This window comes from Lepidochelys olivacea, assembly GCF_965140295.1.
Source record: "Lepidochelys olivacea isolate rLepOli2 genome assembly, chromosome: 2".
NCBI lineage: Eukaryota > Metazoa > Chordata > Testudines > Cheloniidae > Lepidochelys > Lepidochelys olivacea.
In genome coordinates, this window is record NC_140412.1 from 14115938 (window position 1) to 14134451 (window position 18514).

Consider the following 18514-nt stretch of genomic DNA (forward strand, 5'->3'; position numbering starts at 1 on the left):
ACTCATTCTAAGACTGATAAATATATTTACAGCACAATCAAATATCGAGTAAAATACTGCCATCACAAATAACTTTATTAATTGGTATAGCAGTTAATACTATACACTGCTTTGTCTATAAACAACTTTCGGTCAGATAGACACTATCCAGTGCTGAGGCCCAAATTTTTTTTTTTAATTTAAATTGTTTTGAAGATTTTACTTTTTTATTTTTCCAAAATGATCCTTCAAGTTGCCAAATCTAAAGAAAAAAATTCATAAAGTTTGGTCCATTCTCCAAAATGCAATGCTGTATAGACATAGCAGTAGCTACTATCAGTGTAGTATCTACCATCAGAATGAAAGCAAAGCATTATGGTGAAACACATTACATTCATTCTTAAAAATGTCCTTGTGGCTTGAAGGACTGATTTGAAGAAATTAACATTTACTGGGAATCTAGGACCTAAGATCTACTACATTTAGAAAATTTGTAAAACTGGTAAAATATCACACCTGGCCATCTTATGTCCTTTTAAGACCCAAAAAAAAATCCAAGGATTTGAAATTGAAAATTAAATTAACATTTCTTCTCGTTGAATACATTTTTGCTGTATTTTCTAAATGTTTACGTGTCTGCACCACTTGCATAGTTCAAAATGAACTGGACAAACTGGAGAAATGGTCTGAAGTAAATAGGATGAAATTCAATATGGACAAATGCAAAGTGCTCCACTTAGGAAAGAAAAATCAGTTGTACACACACAAAATGGGAACTGACTGCCTATGAAGGGGTTTTGCAGAAAGGGATCTGGGGGTCATAGTGAATCACAAGCTAAATATGAGTCAACAGTGTAACACTGTTGCACAAAAAGCAAACATCATTCTGGGATGTATTAGCAGGAGTGTTGTAAGCAAGACATGAGAAGTAATTCTTCTGCTCTGCGCCGCGTTGATTAGGCCTCAACTGGAATACTGTGTCCAGTTCTGGGCACCACATTTCAGGAAAGATGTGGACAAACTGAGAAAGTCTAGAGAAGAGCAACAAAAACAATTAATGGTCTAGAAAACATTACCTATGAGGGAAGACTGAAAAAACTGAGTTTGTTTAGTCTGGGAAAAAGAAGACAGAGGGGACATAACAGTTTACAAGTACATAAAAGGTGGTTACAAGGAGGAGAGAGAAAAATTGTTCTTCTTAACCACTGAGGATAAGACAAGAAGCAATGGGCTTAAACTGAAGCAAGAGAGGTTTAGGCTGGACATTAGGAAAACTTCCTAACTGTCAGGGGAGTTAAGCACTGGAATAAATTGTCTAGGGAAGTTGTGGAATCTCCATCATCAGAGATTTTTAAGAGCAGGTTAGACAAACACCTGTCGGGGATGGTCTAGATAATACTGTGTCATGCCATGAGTGCAGGGGACTGGCCTAGATGTCCTCTCAAGACCCCTTCCAATCCTAAGATTCTATGAAAAAGCCTTATGACATGTAGGTTTATGCAAACTAGTTTACACTCTGTGGCTTTCACAGTTTAAAGTACTAACTCTATTCTTGACAAACTTCCAGCACAGGTTGGAATATTATGGATATAGCACCCAAGAAGAACCTTTTAAGAGGAAGAAATCACATATATCCATATCACATATATCAACAAACGATTCTACAAATACTTTTTTTTTTTGGCAGTTTCTAGGACACATGGGGCAAATTGAAAAGGTTCTATACATTTTTTAAGAGCAGCTTTGAAACCTGAGAAAAATTAAGCATTTTGTTTTGTTTACAAGCATTAATCATTCTCTCCTGACAGAAAACTTACAAGTAGATTGTAAACCTTTAGTGCTGTTGGACAGGTAACAAACATATACTTTTTTAGCACTTGTGTCTCATAATCTGAATTTTAGTAACAAACCTCATTCTCAGGCATGTTAATTCTCTGCAGCATCTGTCCCTGCTCTGAATGGTTGATCATAAGTACCTCTGTAGTCATCTCAATGCTATTAAGCAGATGGCAGCGCTAAATCCGAATGATGTAGTACATCTCCCTAGTGGACTTTGTTTCCATATACTACCATTATTCTACAATTCCTCAGTGATAAATCTTATGTATTCTAGAGAACATTAAATAGTGAACTGACAATGGCAACTGATTTATTAGCAGTAGTTTGCCTTTGCCCTATTATTGTCTTTGCAAACACTTGTGTAGATCATGTATGAAGCTTCCACGGCATAAAGGCCATTGGCCTAATTTTTTTTGTAATGTTTTAGAGATTTAATATTTTAATGAAATTTGTCTTCAGAGTGAACATGTCTAACTCTAGTCTACAGATTTGAAATAATTCCCTGTTAAAATTCTCCTTTTTCCTCTATTATTTTCTAATCTGTGGATTTTCATGATAAAATGTTCTAGTATTAACATTAGGCCATTAAAACAGGAACGTCTTTTGACCATAAATCCAAGTAAAAGATTACTGCCTGATGTATGGTTTTGAGAAGTATTATTTGTAATTCAACTTTCTTTCATAAATATCATATATATACACACACACACACACACACATATATATACACTCACACACACATATATATACACTCACACACGAGTGAAGCTGGTAAAAAAAAGGCACTTGTGTGCCAAGCAAAATGAATACAATAATATGGGGGGGAGGGGTTATTGTTTTAGCAGTATTTAACTTCTGCAGTTCAATTTATATTTAAACAGATCATTTGTGCTATATACAGCAATGTATGTTAAATTATTATGTATCTATGCTGTGCAGCTTTCATGAAGAAATTACTGAATTCATAATGCAAAAGCTGCCTGCAGAAAAGCTATATTGCATGGCATATGGCAACATTAATTTTAGTCTTTTTGCTTTCCTTAGCTTGGCACTGAAAATCTACCATGAGCGTTCATAGCTTTTGACGGTTTCCATTATACTCTGTTTTTTAGGTAGAGTTGGCTGTCTGACAATTTCACAAATGTTTACTATTCTCTAATTTTCAAAAGCTAAGCAACAATGTATCGTTTTATCTTTCTCACTATGACTGGACTGCTTTAGCATTGTTTGTTCAATTAGCCTCACTAATTTGTATGGGTTTAATTTCTATCTAATATTATCCCCTAAATGTTAAGTGCTGCATGGGAATTTAATCACATATCTCCCACAGAAGTCAATGAAGCTGGCTTGTTAAATCCAGCACACAGAGTTATCTATTTGAAGACTATCATAATTGCCAAAGATAGTTCCTTTGAAAGCCCACCAAAATACACTCAATTATTTGTGGATTTACTCTATGAACAAATGACTTGTAGACGATGCAACATTTTAGTATCCAAAATGGAAACACTCCCTACAGCTATTGTACTTGCTTGGTGGGACACTACCATGTATAAGAATTGGAGAGAAATCTCAAATTTAGTCTTCTCCTCTCCGGTATTAGAGTGAAAGGTTTTAACATAAAGCCCAAGGTTGATAGGTACCAGGAGTCATGCAAAAAGTGATTCTCAGTGATGACATCTGAATACCAAACAAAATGCCATTAATGAAACTTAAAATGGGTAACACTTTCAGTCTCCTAGTTGAAGGTTGGCTACTATATAACAATATTGGTGGCTGGAGAGAAGGGGAGGTTAGGTTGTATAGAGAGGAAGAGCTTCTCATGAAGACAAGTGAAGATTCAAGTACCCACCCACAATATTTAGACCATGGTGTCTGAATGTCATATCATTCCCTTCAACCCCTATCAGCTACAGATACCCTGGGGAGACAGTAAGGAGGATGTGAAAATATCAGATCGTGCAGTGCTAGAGGAGAGTTCTATCCAGTTGCACTGGATGCCCCAAAATGGAGAACAAGCTACAAAAATGTACTACTGCACTTCACATTAGAGATGTACTTGGGTGAGACAGCAAGTTATTCATTCCTCTGCAAGAACATTCTCTTTAACTAACACTGTACTATTTTGTTTCACATAAGAAAACCATCTGACTCAATCTAGAATACCAAAAATACCACTACTCTGAGATGTAAAACAAATACTCTAAAAAGTCATTATTTTGAAAATCAGGAATCCTAAAACTGAACAACAGCAAATAGATGAAGCATCTGTAATTTCCCATGAGTAGTAGAAACACACATACAGTGGGATACATTTCAAAACTTTAGTTTCTAGAGATATTTCCAGTTCTAGTGGTATTCCTCATTTTAAGTACAGGGAATATCTCTGAAATCTGCAATATTTTTAAATCAGTATGAACTTTTTAAGCATACCAAGTACCCAATGTACTAGAAAAAAGGAAAATGTACCCCTGTCGACTGAGTTTAAAAGAGGCCTATTCTAATATTTGCTTTAACATTATTTTAGGGGTATTTAAAACAAGCAAAACTTGCTTTTACATGCTAATCAAAAAGTGACCCATTTTAAACATAATACATCAACTTTTTTTTGTTTTTTTTTTTTGCCTTATAATTAGGGGACAGTATCAAATGGTTTAAAGATACTATAGCATCACAATTCTCTTTTGTTTCACATTATTTGTGAAACAACAAAGACATTTAGATATATTCCAGTGTTACAAGCATCTCTCAGTAGTTACAAATGACATTACAATATGTGCTACTCTTTGATCATCAGATTAAAAATTGTTCTGTGTAGCTCAGGTGGTTTGCTTATAGCTATTAGTTTTAGCCTGCTAATACAATTCTGAGATCTCTTTGCATAAAAAATGTGAGCCTGGATTGTGTGAGCAATATTTCAGTGAGCCAGTTCCCTTTCACCATGAACTACCCCTATTGTTTATAAAAACAGCACAATAAGTACATGAATAAATCATTCTTTTAAAAAGTTTACCAAATTTGGAGTTTAGTGAACATAACTGGAACTATACCTCACATGCAACATAAAGCAACTACCTAATAAAGTAGTTCTACCCTGGTGAGACTCAAGAATAAACTTCATGGCTAATAATCAGTACTTTACATGTGAATTACATGTGGGGTTTCATTTTCTTGGAAAATTCATTTTTGCTCATCATTCAGAGGACCATCAAAATTTGTAAAAGATAAAAAAAGTTCATAACAGGTCTTGTTTAAAACCTGACAAAAAGGAAAAAAATTCAAATAATCATTTTTTAAGTTTTCATCTAGTCCAGTATTTTCATTGTGCTATCTGAAAGCACAGCTGTCAACAGCAAATAAAACCTATTACTAACATAAAAAGTAGCAAAGTAAAATAGAAATGCCAATGTTAAAAGTAAAAATTGAAGACTTTTTGACCAGTATCTCTACTAAAAAAAATCATGTTAACTGCAGCTATTTTCTAAAGGTAGTATGCAAGGTAGACACATCCTCCAGAGTTCTTAATGCTTCTGATATGCACATCAGAATAAAGACTACTCTTTTTCGGTTGTCAAAATCTTCATAAAAACAAACAAACAATCTCAGTGAAAACAGTGTAATTTACACTTTCCACCGATTTTTCACTTTGAGCAGTTTGCCTGGTTTTGAGAGCTTTCTTCCCTCACAAAGACTTAAAATCATTCCTGACAAACAGAATGGCAAAATATTCCTCAGTTGCCAGCTGGGAAAAAAGTGTTTTTCCTCCTCAACTGTGTTGTGAAATTAGGGTTCTTTACTTTTTCAGATTTTGCTGCACCGCTACAATGCATTTAAGTAAAAGTTGTCTTTAACTTGTTTACTGGTGGGTGAGATATATTGTCAGTTTGAACAGCACACTCCCTATCCTTAGAAATATTGTAAAGGACATCTTACCCATGAGAAAAAAGGTAAGAGAAATCTTTTAAAGTCAATCACTATGGATAACAAATGAAACATAAAACCAGAATATGTGCATACTCAGCATGGTCAGCACAATGAGCTCAACCAAAAAAAAAAGTTCCCTAAAATAAAAGCTGCAGAATATTTGAAATTGTTTTATCAAAATCTATTTGTACTGAACACGTTATACATATTATCCTTTGATTTTTGAAATTTTTCTAAGTCAATTTCCAAGAAGCTAAAAAGTGAGTGAAAATTCCTTTTCTTTCAAGTATACAGTTCAGACACCTTATAATGTTACTGTCAACCAAGTTTCTGAATAATGTCATATTGTAAAATTTGCCATTCTTTCACTAGCTCTTCTGCTTGTTTACTCGGTTCCTTTCAACCCTTTTGGCAGCAATTTGTCTTTTGTACATTCCTGGTAGAGAAGTATATAAGATTGCAGATTGTTGCTAACAATCCTCCTAGTTATGCTGGTACGTACTGAAAGAAAAATTAGCTCATGGATTGTAGGAGTTTTCTGCTATAAATACAGAGGGACTTATACTTACCTTTGTGCCTGGGTGCTATAGCTGTTATCATAGGAGTCGTAGCCCTGCTCATCATAAGCAGTGCCATATCCATCATCATACTCCTGAAAAAATATAATAGAAAAGTAATGTTAAAATTTAAAGAACACACTTCAGAACCTAAAAGAAATATTTTAATAATTATAAATGTGAACACTATTCAGTGAAATCTAAATTCATGCAACAAGATGTACCACGGAACTATAAAATATTAATTTACTTAATACACACCAATTCTACCTAAGAGGCAACATAACTCTAAAATTTATGTAGTTATGTTGGATTTAAGTTTGAGATCTTGGTGGCAACCTGTGCTGCACTTTTATGAGACATTAGCATGTTAAATAAAAATGGCTACTTACCACAAAATAACTGTGGTTCTTCAAGGGTGCTGTCTCTGCATATTTACACCTGTGGAATGTCTGGAGCCACAGACCTTCAAGAAAGCAGTGTCAGTTTGGGACCTTTTGTGGTAACAAACTTTGGACCCAAAGTTATAAAAAGGCTATGCAAATCCAGTTGCCTTGGCTCTTTTCCCTAAGCTCAAGAATCCTGTAAGAGTAGAATTCTGAAGAAGAGAGAGGCTGACAAGCAGTGCAATTATGCAGAGACAACACCCTTAAGAACCACAGTTACTAACATAAGTAACCATTTGTACTTCTTGAAGTAGCCTCTGCATAGTCCCAATGGGGGAGTTTAGTAAATGGCATAACCCAAAGAAGGAGGGCAGAGATCTAATTAAACAAGAATTGTAGAACTGCCCTCCCAAAACCAGCATCAGACCTAGATCCCAAATTGAGAGAGCAGCGTTGTATGAAGGTTTATACAGAAGTGCAGATGTTTATAATGAAAAGAATATAGAGGTACACCCATGATATTGGCTTATGTCTGGTAGAGTGAAATCTAGAACTGTAAAGAACTGACATCTTAGATAATTTACAACATGACTCAGTGCAAAGCCTAATCCACTTAAACAGGTGCTGACTGGAAATGGCATTCCCTTCACATTGATCCCCTGAGGCTACAAAACTGTTGACCTCCTAAAGGCCTCAATTTTACCCAAATAACTCAAAGTAACCATAGAAGGTATACAAGTCTAGTTCCTCCAGATAAGAAAGAAGCTTTGAAAAGATACTTGGGAGACTGATGATCTGATTCAGATGAAATTAAGACATGACATTTGGAATAAATTTCAGATAAAAATACAGAATAACTCCCTCTCTTGTAGATGTAATTGTGACTAAAAATGGTGCTTTTAGTGTCCAGTGGAATAAAGAACACTGTCATAAGATCTCCAACTGTATAATCTTGTCAGCACAACACTAAGGTTCCTTGATGGAATAGGTTCTCAACTCTGATGGGAAAACACCAGGCCCTTTCAGGAATCTTCTGATGACTGAAAACAATAGAAACATCCACTGGGAGATAATATAGTAAGATTATAGATAGATGCTCCTTGATAGAATACAAGGTGAGACTGAGACACCAAGTACAATACATATTCATTATATGGGCATGACTCATGGAGACATTATTTCATTATCTTTGAGAAAACATCTTCTGAGAAGAACAATTCAACACACATGGCTTTCTAGAATGTAGCAGAGCCTTCTCTATTTCCACAGAGCATTTCACATCAGTAGTCAATGTCTTATGATCAAAGCAATGGAGATGACATGACTCCAGATTGGTAAAATAGAGAAAATAGTCTTCCTGTGATAGCAGGTCTGATGATGAATGTAGAAGATCTAGGAACTTCATACCAATACTGTCTAGCTCATACTAGGGCAACCAGTATGATTTGGGAGAATGTCTTGTATCTTTTTATTACCATTGGAACTGTTGGAAAGGCATAAAAGAATCCTTGGCTCCAGTTCAGCAAGAATGTGTCTGTGATAGTCTATCCATCCCTATCTATTTCAAGGAACACTCACACTGTTCCTGCAGCCAGCAACTGAGAGTCTGTTGCCATATTCTCTGTCAGATCTGCCAAGTTGCATTTGATGAGCCAGACTCCCATCCGACACAGCCACTGCTTCCTGGCATTATTGTTACTTAGAACCTCATTATTAATGTAAATATTTAGCCATCACGTTAACAACATTGCCCATATTCAATGCCACAAAGGATTTGAGATAACCCAATAGCTTTGTTCCACTACATTTATATGGCACTTGGTCTCCTCTCCCAGATTCCACCAATTTTGAACTCTCAGCTTTGGAGATAAGCTCTCAAACCCAAACTGGATGCATCTGTGATGATCACAATGGCTGGGGACAGAGGACCAAAATGAACTTCCTCTATTATATTGGTTGGGAGCTTCCACCAATGGAGAGTCCTAAGGAATTTTGAAAGACGACTCAGATAACCCATATTGGCTACATTAGGGATGAATGTTTTGCTGAACAGTTGGCCCTGGGGGGTGTGGTGGAATAGAAGAGTCATAAAACAAAGAAAAGAAAAGGGGCTTTTGCTTGAGATCCAGCATATCTAAACTTTCTTAAAAGGAACAACGCCAAAATGTACTTCAAGTAGGAAAGAGTGCTAGCAAACTGACTCCACCACAAGGGAGACAAAATGCTGGATAAGTATGGCAGGTTCAACTTAGAGTACAGAGAGAGGCTTGGTTCCATAAGTTACTAGCACAACTGCCTTAATAGGGTGTAACTGGCATGGCCAGTACTACCGTTTCCTGTGCCCTCCTGGTTGGCAGCTCTGTGTGTTACTATATTTAGTATTTGGATAACTTCTCTTTAAATATAATCTTCTTTCAAAAAGTTGGTATATTGTTTAGTAGCTTTGGGTTTCATTGAACCTTCCAGTCTCTCAACAGGTATTGGACTATTCTGTTTTTGATGCCTTCACTTCCCTATAACTCACAGTTCTTTGAGATGATTACATATTCACACTTACAGGTATTGTGCCACCTGGTGGCACCTAACAGGAGAACCTCCTCCAAGCAGCTTGCGTTAAAGAGCACATGCCTTGCCTCTTTCCCTTGGCATTTCCAAAGGCTTTATAAGGGGGCGTTGGCCCTCTACAGTCTCAGTTCCTTCCATTGCTAACTCAGAGTTACCATAATAGGACTCTGAGAAAGAGGGGAAGATAGGAGGGAAGTGTGAATATGCAGTCACTTTGAAGAAAAAAGTAACCTTCATTTCTTCTTCGAGTGACTGCATATTATCTGCTATGGGCAGTTTGACAAGCAGTGCTGAAAACCCAGGAGGTGGGAACAAAGTCAAAATTAAATAATGACAGAAACACTGTTCTACCAAATTTGGCATTCGCTCTTGAAGTCAGATCCAGAGCATAACATTTAGTGAATGCGTGCACTGACTTCCAGGTAGCATCCAGGTAGCAGTTCCTAGCTGGAACATGTTTAAGAAAAGCAAAAGATGCCTCTACAGCCATGTAGAATGAGACCATACAACATAGAAAGTACAGGATTTTCTGCTAATTTGTAGCACTAAATGACACATTGTTTAACCCATCTGGAAATAGTCTGAGCAGACACACACTGACCTCTATTTTTCTTAGCATAACAAACAGAAAACCTAGATGAACTCTTAAAACTCTGTTATATTTAAACAACATGGAAGAACACTTCTAGCATATAAAGTGCATAACAAAGATTTCCCTTTATTAGTGTGAGGCTTTTCGGGAAAAAACACTGGTAAAATTGTTTGGTCGATAGGAAACTTGGACACCATTTTTGGTAAAACATAGGGATCAGGTCTATGAACGATCTTATCTTTATGAAAAACTAACTGGCAAGTCAGCCATCAGGGATGGAATTCGCTTACCCTTCTGGCTGGTGTTTTAACAATAATGAAGATCTCTTTAATAGATGCACAAAATAAAGAACACTCTACCAGAAGTTAAAAAGGTACCCTCAGAAGCATAGATAAAACCAGATTAAGATCCAAGCCTGGGACTGCATACTTTAAAGGACGATACACATTAAATACCCCTTCACAAATCTTTTAACAGAATAACATGCAAAGAGTGATCTAGACCTAGATCTAGACCTAGATCTAGATCTAGGACCTAGACAAATTGGAGGATTGGGCCAAAAGAAATCTGATGAGGTTCAATAAGGATAAGTGCAGGGTCCTGCACTTAGGACGGAAGAACCCAATGCACAGCTACAGACTAGGGACTGAATGGCTAGGCAGCAGTTCTGCGGAAAAGGACCTAGGGGTGACAGTGGACGAGAAGCTGGATATGAGTCAGCAGTGTGCCCTTGTTGCCAAGAAGGCCAATGGCATTTTGGGATGTATAAGTAGGGGCATAGCGAGCAGATCGAGGGACGTGATCGTTCCCCTCTATTCGACATTGGTGAGGCCTCATCTGGAGTACTGTGTCCAGTTTTGGGCCCCACACTTCAAGAAGGATGTGGATAAATTGGAGAGAGTCCAGCGAAGGGCAACAAAAATGATTAGGGGACTGGAACACATGAGTTATGAGGAGAGGCTGAGGGAGCTGGGATTGTTTAGCCTGCAGAAGAGAAGAATGAGGGGGGATTTGATAGCTGCTTTCAACTACCTGAAAGGGGGTTCCAAAGAGGATGGCTCTAGACTGTTCTCAATGGTAGCAGATGACAGAACGAGGAGTAATGGTCTCAAGTTGCAGTGGGGGAGGTTTAGATTGGATATTAGGAAAAACTTTTTCACTAGGAGGGTGGTGAAACACTGGAATGCGTTACCTAGGGAGGTGGTAGAATCTCCTTCCTTAGAGGTTTTTAAGGTCAGGCTTGACAAAGCCCTGGTTGGGATGATTTAACTGGGAATTGGTCCTGCTTCGAGCAGGGGGTTGGACTAGATGACCTTCTGGGGTCCCTTCCAACCCTGATATTCTATGATTCTATACCATTGACCAAAGCATGGTAAAAATCAGCTGCCACGTGAACCTTTAAGGAAGAATCCAATAATCCTTCAGAGTTTAAGTACATTAAATATTCCAAGATACAGGGTATGGAAGCTGAAACTGGACAATCGAATTTTCCTGCATTCATGCAACAAATCTAGCCCATTCTAAATAGTAACATTTCTAGTAGACAATTTTCTAGAATTGGTTCAAAATGTACTGCTTAATGAGGAACATGAGTGTTCAAGACTAGCCAAAGTCCAATAGCAGGTAGTAAGATGAAGCGATGGAGGATCCGGATGAAGGATCCTATCTAGTTGCTATGATAAGAGATCTGGAGCCAGAGGAAGATACAGGTACAGTCTGACTAATAGCTGAAGAAAAAGGTCCTTATGCTACTGCTGTCTCGGCTAAGCTGTGGCAATCAAATTTCATTTTTGCCCTGTCCTGATGTTTCCTCTTCATCACTTTCTGAATCAATGGAAAAGGGGGAGGGGGAAAAGGGTATACTTATACCCAGTGTAGAGGGATTCTTCCTCTCTGCTCTTGAACAAAGGAGAGGAAACTTTTTATTGATCCTTGTAGCAAACAGGTCTATATCAGGTCGACCCCAACAGGAAAAGATGTCTCACGTTACGCAATCCTTCAGGGACCACTCATGAATTTGAGAACTGTTCCTGCTCACAATCTGCTAGCACATTGCTGTCCCCTCCTAAATTCAGGACAACCAGATAGATCTCTTAAACCATGCATAAATCCCATAATCTGACTGTTTCACCAGATAACTGGAAAGAATGAGTACTCCTTTGGTTTGTTCAGGTATTGTCTGTTGATTGTATTGTCTGTCGTCGTGATTGTATTATCTGTTGATACCTGAACAACATTCTCTTTTATATGAAGGAAAGATCTGAAGGCCAAACAAATAGTTATTAACACGTTATGAACAAGCTCTTTTCATGAAAAGCCCAGTGACTCCAGATTGTAATCCAGCCTAAATGGGCTCCCAATCCACTGTTGGATGCATCTGACATTGTGGTGACCGATGAAGGGGGATTGAACAGAACACCTCAAAGAACATGATTTGTCTGTCTACCAATTCAGTAAATTCAGAATCCGTAAGACTTAGGAAGGGGATCACTTTCTGGGATTGGCAGGCTCAAATTTGGAAAACCACTTGTTCTATTTGTAGAAACCTGTCCTCTGGAAGAAAAGCCCTCCCTGCGACTGACTCCAGTATAGAACCTATAAAGAATTCTCTGAGTTGGCCAGGGATTTGATAGGATGACATTAAGAAGCAGACCCAGATGCGAAAAGAGGGAGATTATAAATGTGATGTAGCAGCTTTTAGCCACCAATCATCGAAATATGAGTAAACAAAAATACCCTGTTTTCTCAGATGTACCACTACCATAGAAAGGCACTTTGAAAAGATTCTTGGTGCTGTGGAGAGGCCAAGCAGGAGCACTTTGTTCTGGAAATGGCATCCCACCACTATGAAATGCAGGTATTGTCAATGACTGTGTCGGACAGAGATGAAATAAGCATCCTTTAAACAGAGAGTGACAAACCAATCCATAATTGTAAATGAAGGAATTATAGAGGCCAGGTTTAATGTACGTAATAGGAATGTCCAGGAGGATCTGTTAAGTTTTCTTAAATCTAAAATTAGACAGAAACCCTGATCTTTTTTTCTATACCACGAAGTATCTTGAATGGAACCCTGACCCCACAGAGGTTTCGGTATCTCTTTAACAGCTCCTGTCTGGAGCATCTTGTGAACTTCCTTATGCAGAATAACTTTGTGAGAAGGTTACCTGAAAAGGGAAGGATAGTGGCAGCCATGCAAACTGAATAGCATAGCCTCTGTCTGTAATTTTAGTATTCATACATTCTATGTAATCAGCCTCTGATGAACTGCTGATGAATTGGGCTAGCCTGTCCCCAAATAAAAGAAGAGATGGATCCTTTCTGATAGGACTATGACCGTCAATCCTCACATCAAATGTGAGACCTTGTGTTAAAGGAAGATGAAGAGGGAACAGATTGCCTCATAGGTCTACATCTGAAAAGGCCTCTTTTTTATGCTTGGTCTCAAATGAAGATGGAGGTTGCTGGTGCCGTTGATGACATCAGATTTGTACAAAAATAATCAGATGATGGAGAGTAATATTTCTATGGATACTGGGAAAAAAAAGAGGGAGAAAGTATTCTTAGAAGATTGAGGGCTAAAGACCTAGAAAATGAGCAGTGGCTTTAGAGTCCTTTACCTGCAGAGGTACTGGGGCTGCAGAGGGGCAGCTCGAGGATAGGCAAAGGCAACAGGTCCTAACCCCTTGCCAATGATGAGTGGCCATTACAGACTGCAGTCTGCCCCAGTGAGCGGGGACTAGATGATGACTGACAGTAGCCACTGAGGCAAGGTGGGTTTAGAGGGTTGGGGGTTCCCCTGGGAGGGGGTCCGGGAGGGACACGGGGGCCAGCGGCAGGCGAGAAACTGGCCTGCAGAGGGCGCTCCATATGCTGGAGAGCTAATTCCCTGGACGACCAGCAGGAGGCGCCGCACCAGTGAGTCTCACCTCGCTACAGGAGGCATAACTTGGGACAAATCAAGTTTCCTTCCTCTAGCCTCCTCTAAAATGGGATCTGACCTCAGATCTGCTCTATATCACACCAGACACACCCACGTAACCATAGGATGAAGGCAGACAGATAGTGAGAAAGATCTGCCTGAAGATCCTGTTGGAACTGGAGAAGAAGGCAGCGGCACAGATGGATCCTGAAAAAAAACTAACAACCTTCTCTGCTCTTTTCCTCTTTGCAGCAGGTGAAGAAGCAGACCACAGAACTAAAGAAGACTGCCTCTTCCTCATCACAAACTTCCTGTCAGTTGGATCTGAGGAATGCACAGATGCAGGAAGGTGCACATCAGCCACCACTGTTAACATCTTCTTTGGATCTAAGGACTGTCCCTGAACAGGGGTGGAGGATGGAACTGGCATCACAGGCCTGAAAGCCACTAGATCTGGAGAATACTCAGCTCCACAGCACCGGACTTTGAAGTGGAGCCATAGGCGCCACCTCCGTGGGTGCTCCGGGGCTGGAGCACCCATCGGAAAAATTGGTGGGCACTCTGCACCCACCAGCAGCTCCCCGCCTCACCGCCCACCCCGCCCCAGCTCACCTCCGCTCCACCTCCTCCCCTGAGTGCGCCGTGTCCCGCTTCTCCCCCCTGCCTCCCAGCGCTTGCCGTACGAAACAGCTGTTTCGTGCTGGGAGGGAGGGGGGAGAAGGGGGAAAGCAGCGCGCTTGGGGAAGTGGCGGGGCCAGGATTTGGGGAGGGGTCCAATAGGGGCAGGGACTTTGGGGAAGGGGTTGGAATGGGGGCGGGGCTGGGGCGTGTGCACCTACCACCGTCGGGGAAAGTTGGCGCCTATGAGGGGAGCCCAATTTGGATTTCGAAATTGGAACCATAGAAGCTGTGGCAGAAGCAGATGGATCCAATAAGTCTATCAGACAGGATCCGGCACTACTAACAGTGGCCGCCTTCTCCCTCAGCTGCTTCTTTTGAACCAATACAGTCGGAACCGAAATGGCTCTAGGTTCCTAAGCTGTCAGCCCTTTTCTACCAATGGTGCCTTTAGAGTCTTGACAGCTTTTTCTGAAGGATTGAGAGCTGGCATTGGCAAAGATACCAATGACTGGGAACCCTTAGACAATTTAGCTTTGTTGGAGAAAGCCACCAGACTAGAAACACTTAGTCTTCAGATCCGATGACACTCCAGATCTGGATAGCTTAGTGGCAATAGCTTCTTTAAGCAAAAGCAGAGAGGTCTGTTCTGCCTGGCTTTGTGTTCTCTGGGTATGAAAGCCCAAAAAACAGAATATCCAGAAGGAGAGTGGCCTTGTCCCAGGCACTTAGGACACCTAATATTTTTGTCCAATGCCAGGAAGACCATTGGTCATGAAACACATCTTTTAAAATCCGGCTTCTACTTCTGTAGTACCACCATTACATGGCACTAACTTCACGAACCACATTGAACTATTTATGCTTATTACTATGCTTAAAACTACCTTATACCAAAAACTGTGCTAAGAACAACTATCAATGCACTATAAATGGAGAAGAACCCTGGTGAAACAGTGGGAAAGAATTGAGGCGGTAGAGGGCACAGAGTTGCCCTCAGAACATTCGGAAACACTGATGGAGAGTATGAGGGGGGTGCACATGTACTTTAGTGGGCACTGCCTGAAGAAGGTTCTATCGGTAGGCTCCACCAGTTGGCCCTATACCCATAAGCGGGAGTATGCAGAGCCCCTTGAAGAACTGCCGCTTCACTGGAATCCTATTGCACTTTCAAAAACAAATCTATCCTCTACAAAGTAAAAGTACGATTCTTTGACTTTGTGATGTAATTCAAAGGTAGAATTACAGTTGACTATGTACTTACAGTGGGATGAAAATTAAAAGCAGCTGTTGTATTGTGATAGCTGTCTGATGTATTGTTAATCTCTAAATATGCAGTAGTGGATATCAGGATGACAAAATTAATAGTTTGAATAGAATTTTCAAGTCATGAAATTGGGTACCTGATTTCAGTCACTCTCAAAAGTGTACAAAGAGTCTTAGGGAAAAAATCTATTTTTCTGTCTTTGCTAAATATTGAGTGTCTACCAAATGATTTTATCACACACAAGTTTCTTTGGACTATTTTGCATATGATACTTGCAAATAGAAAACAGTGCCTTCCATACATCCATAAATCGCTGCCTCAGTTCCTTTGTTGTTGTTGGATATCCTTCTACTGGATTCAGATCAGGTGACTGGTGGCCCAAGCACAAAAGAATTAACCTTCTTCAAATTTGTAACTTTGTGTATGTTGGGTTATTTCTTGTTGAAAAATTCTCTTAAGGTTTATTCCCTAAAGGAATAGTTGGGATAGTAGTATCCCTTTATGCGCTGTTTTGTCCATTATCCCATCAATGAAATATAGTTTTCAGAACAATCATCCAATGCCTTCATACTACCTTCATCATGCTTAGTTACTGGAACCTTGAATATGCAAACCTTTCTAACACTATGGAGCATTTTAATCACACCATTAAACTGTGTTTTAACACGTCACCCTTTTCAGGTTGTCTGGAGCAGAGTTTAATTTTACTGCTTTACAGTATCATGATTTCCTACAGGCTATATTTTCATTGAAGCAGTCACCCCTTATTGCTTACCAGTTCTTCCATTCACATCAGTAATACGAAAAGGAGTACTTGTGGCACCTTAGAGACTAACTAATTTATCTGAGCATAAGCTTTCGTGAGCTACAGCTCACTTCATCGGATGCTTTGTGATGAAATGCATGCATCCGATGAAGTGAGCTGTAGCTCACGAAAACTTATGCTCAAATAAATTGGTTAGTCTCTAAGGTGCCACAAGTACTCTTTCTTTTTGCGAATAGAGACTAACACGGCTGCTACTCTGAAACCTATCAGTAATACTGTGTTCCTTAGGTCTTTTTTTTTTCGTAGTGTACCCTCCTTTCTTACTGGAAATATCAGTATTGCTTTTTCCATTTTAGATTGGTAGCCTCTCTCTGGTTTAACAGTACACAACTCGTTTTGTGGCATTCTCCATAATCTATTTAGATAATAGGTCACCAGATTCTCATTTGCAGCCTAGTATTTAAATTTATCAAATAAATTACCTTGAAAATCAACAAGATAACTCATTCTACAAAAATAGAAGATATCTAAGAACTACTCTGAATGGATTATAGCACCAAAACAGAAGGTCAAATATTCAAATCCTACAAATTCTCTTACAATCCAGGATTCCCTTTAAACAGCAATCAGGCATGGATGTTTCAAGTATGCTTTAAAGCTTGCCCTAGTGCAAAGTGCTTTACTTTTAGGAAGGAAAAGTCAAATACACAAAAAAATGGGAGATAACTGGCTAGGTTGTAGTATTATTGAAAAAGAAGTGGGAGTTCTAATGGATCACAAATTGAATATAAATCAACAGAGTGATGCAGCTGTGAAAAAGGCTAATATTGTTCCAGGGTGTATTAACAGGAGTGTCGTATGTAAGACATGGGAAGTAACTGTCCTGCTCTACTTCAGCACTGGTGAGGCCTCAGCTGGAGTATTGTATCCAATTTTGGGCATCACAATTTAGGAAGGATGTGGACAAATTCGAAAGAGTCTAGAGGAGAGCAACAAAAATGATTAAAGGTTTAGAAAACCTGACCTGTAGGAAAGGTTGAAAAAAAATCGGTAAGTTTAATCTTGAGAAAAGACGACTAAGGGGGGACCTGATAACATTCTTCAAATATGTTAAGGGCTGTTATAAAGAAGATGGTGATTAATTGTTTCCATGTCCACTGAAGATAGGGCAAGAAATAGTGGGATTGATCTGCAGCAAGGGAAATTGAGGTTAAATATTAGGAAAATCTTTCTAAATATAAGGGTATATTAGTTGTGGAACACGCTTCCAAGGGAGGTCATGGAATGTGTATCATTCAGGGTTTTTAAGGACAGTTTGTCCAAACACTTGTCAGGGATGGTCTAGGTCATTGGTTCTCAACTGTGGTCCACCACTTATTCAGGGAAAGCCCTGGAGCGCCAGGCCAGTTTCTTTACCTGCCGCATTCGCAGGTTCGGCCGATCGCGGCTCCCACTGGCCGTGGTTCGCCGCTCCAGGAAAATGGGGACTGCGGGTAGGGCGGCCAGCACATCCCTCGGCCCATGCCGCTTCCCGCAGCCCCCTCATTGGCCTGGAGCGGCGAACCGCAGCCAGTGGGAGCTGCGATCCGCTGAACCTGGGATGCTGCAAGGAAACAAACTGGCCCGGCGTGCCTGGGGCTTTCCCTGAAAAAGAGGTGAACCACAGTTGAGAACCACTGGTCTAGGTTAACTTGCTCCTGTCTCAGAGCAGGGGGCTGAACTTGATGACCTCTTGAGGTCCCTTCCAGTGCTATATTTCTATGATTTTTAAAGTTTAACCCAGAGGGCACTTCAGGCAACTACAAAACTATTAAGGATGTTGGCCAGTATCTAAGGCCAACCCGAGTCACATCATTAAGGGTATTGGTGGCCAAAATACACTTAGATTGTAGGCTCTTTTTTTTTTGCAGTCCGTGTCTTTTTTTCTCACCTCTAGTCTTGTACACTTTTGATTGGGATGTAAGTAATAAATAAGACTTTTCTTGACTGAGTTAGGGAGAGAAACACAAAGCGTTTTTTCTCCAGTTTTATCTCTGTAAGCCAAAAAATGAGAAATATAGCAGTGGGCAACCATTGTAAACTGAGCCATCCTGAGGTCA

General features: G+C 39.7%; 1 protein-coding gene across 3 annotated transcripts in view; it reads right to left on the reverse strand.

Annotated features, from left to right (window-relative positions):
• The window catches only part of KHDRBS3 (KH RNA binding domain containing, signal transduction associated 3), a 199377-nt gene that overhangs the window by 34214 nt on the left and 146649 nt on the right, over positions 1-18514 (reverse strand). For all 3 annotated transcript variants that reach the window (XR_014710530.1, XM_084621354.1, XM_084621355.1), the window contains exon 7: positions 6312-6394. Coding sequence is in view for 2 of the 3 variants with exons in the window: in XM_084621354.1 (XP_084477480.1) it covers positions 6312-6394 (83 nt within the window). In the remaining variant the exon portion in view is untranslated. The remainder of the gene's footprint in view (positions 1-6311; positions 6395-18514) is intronic.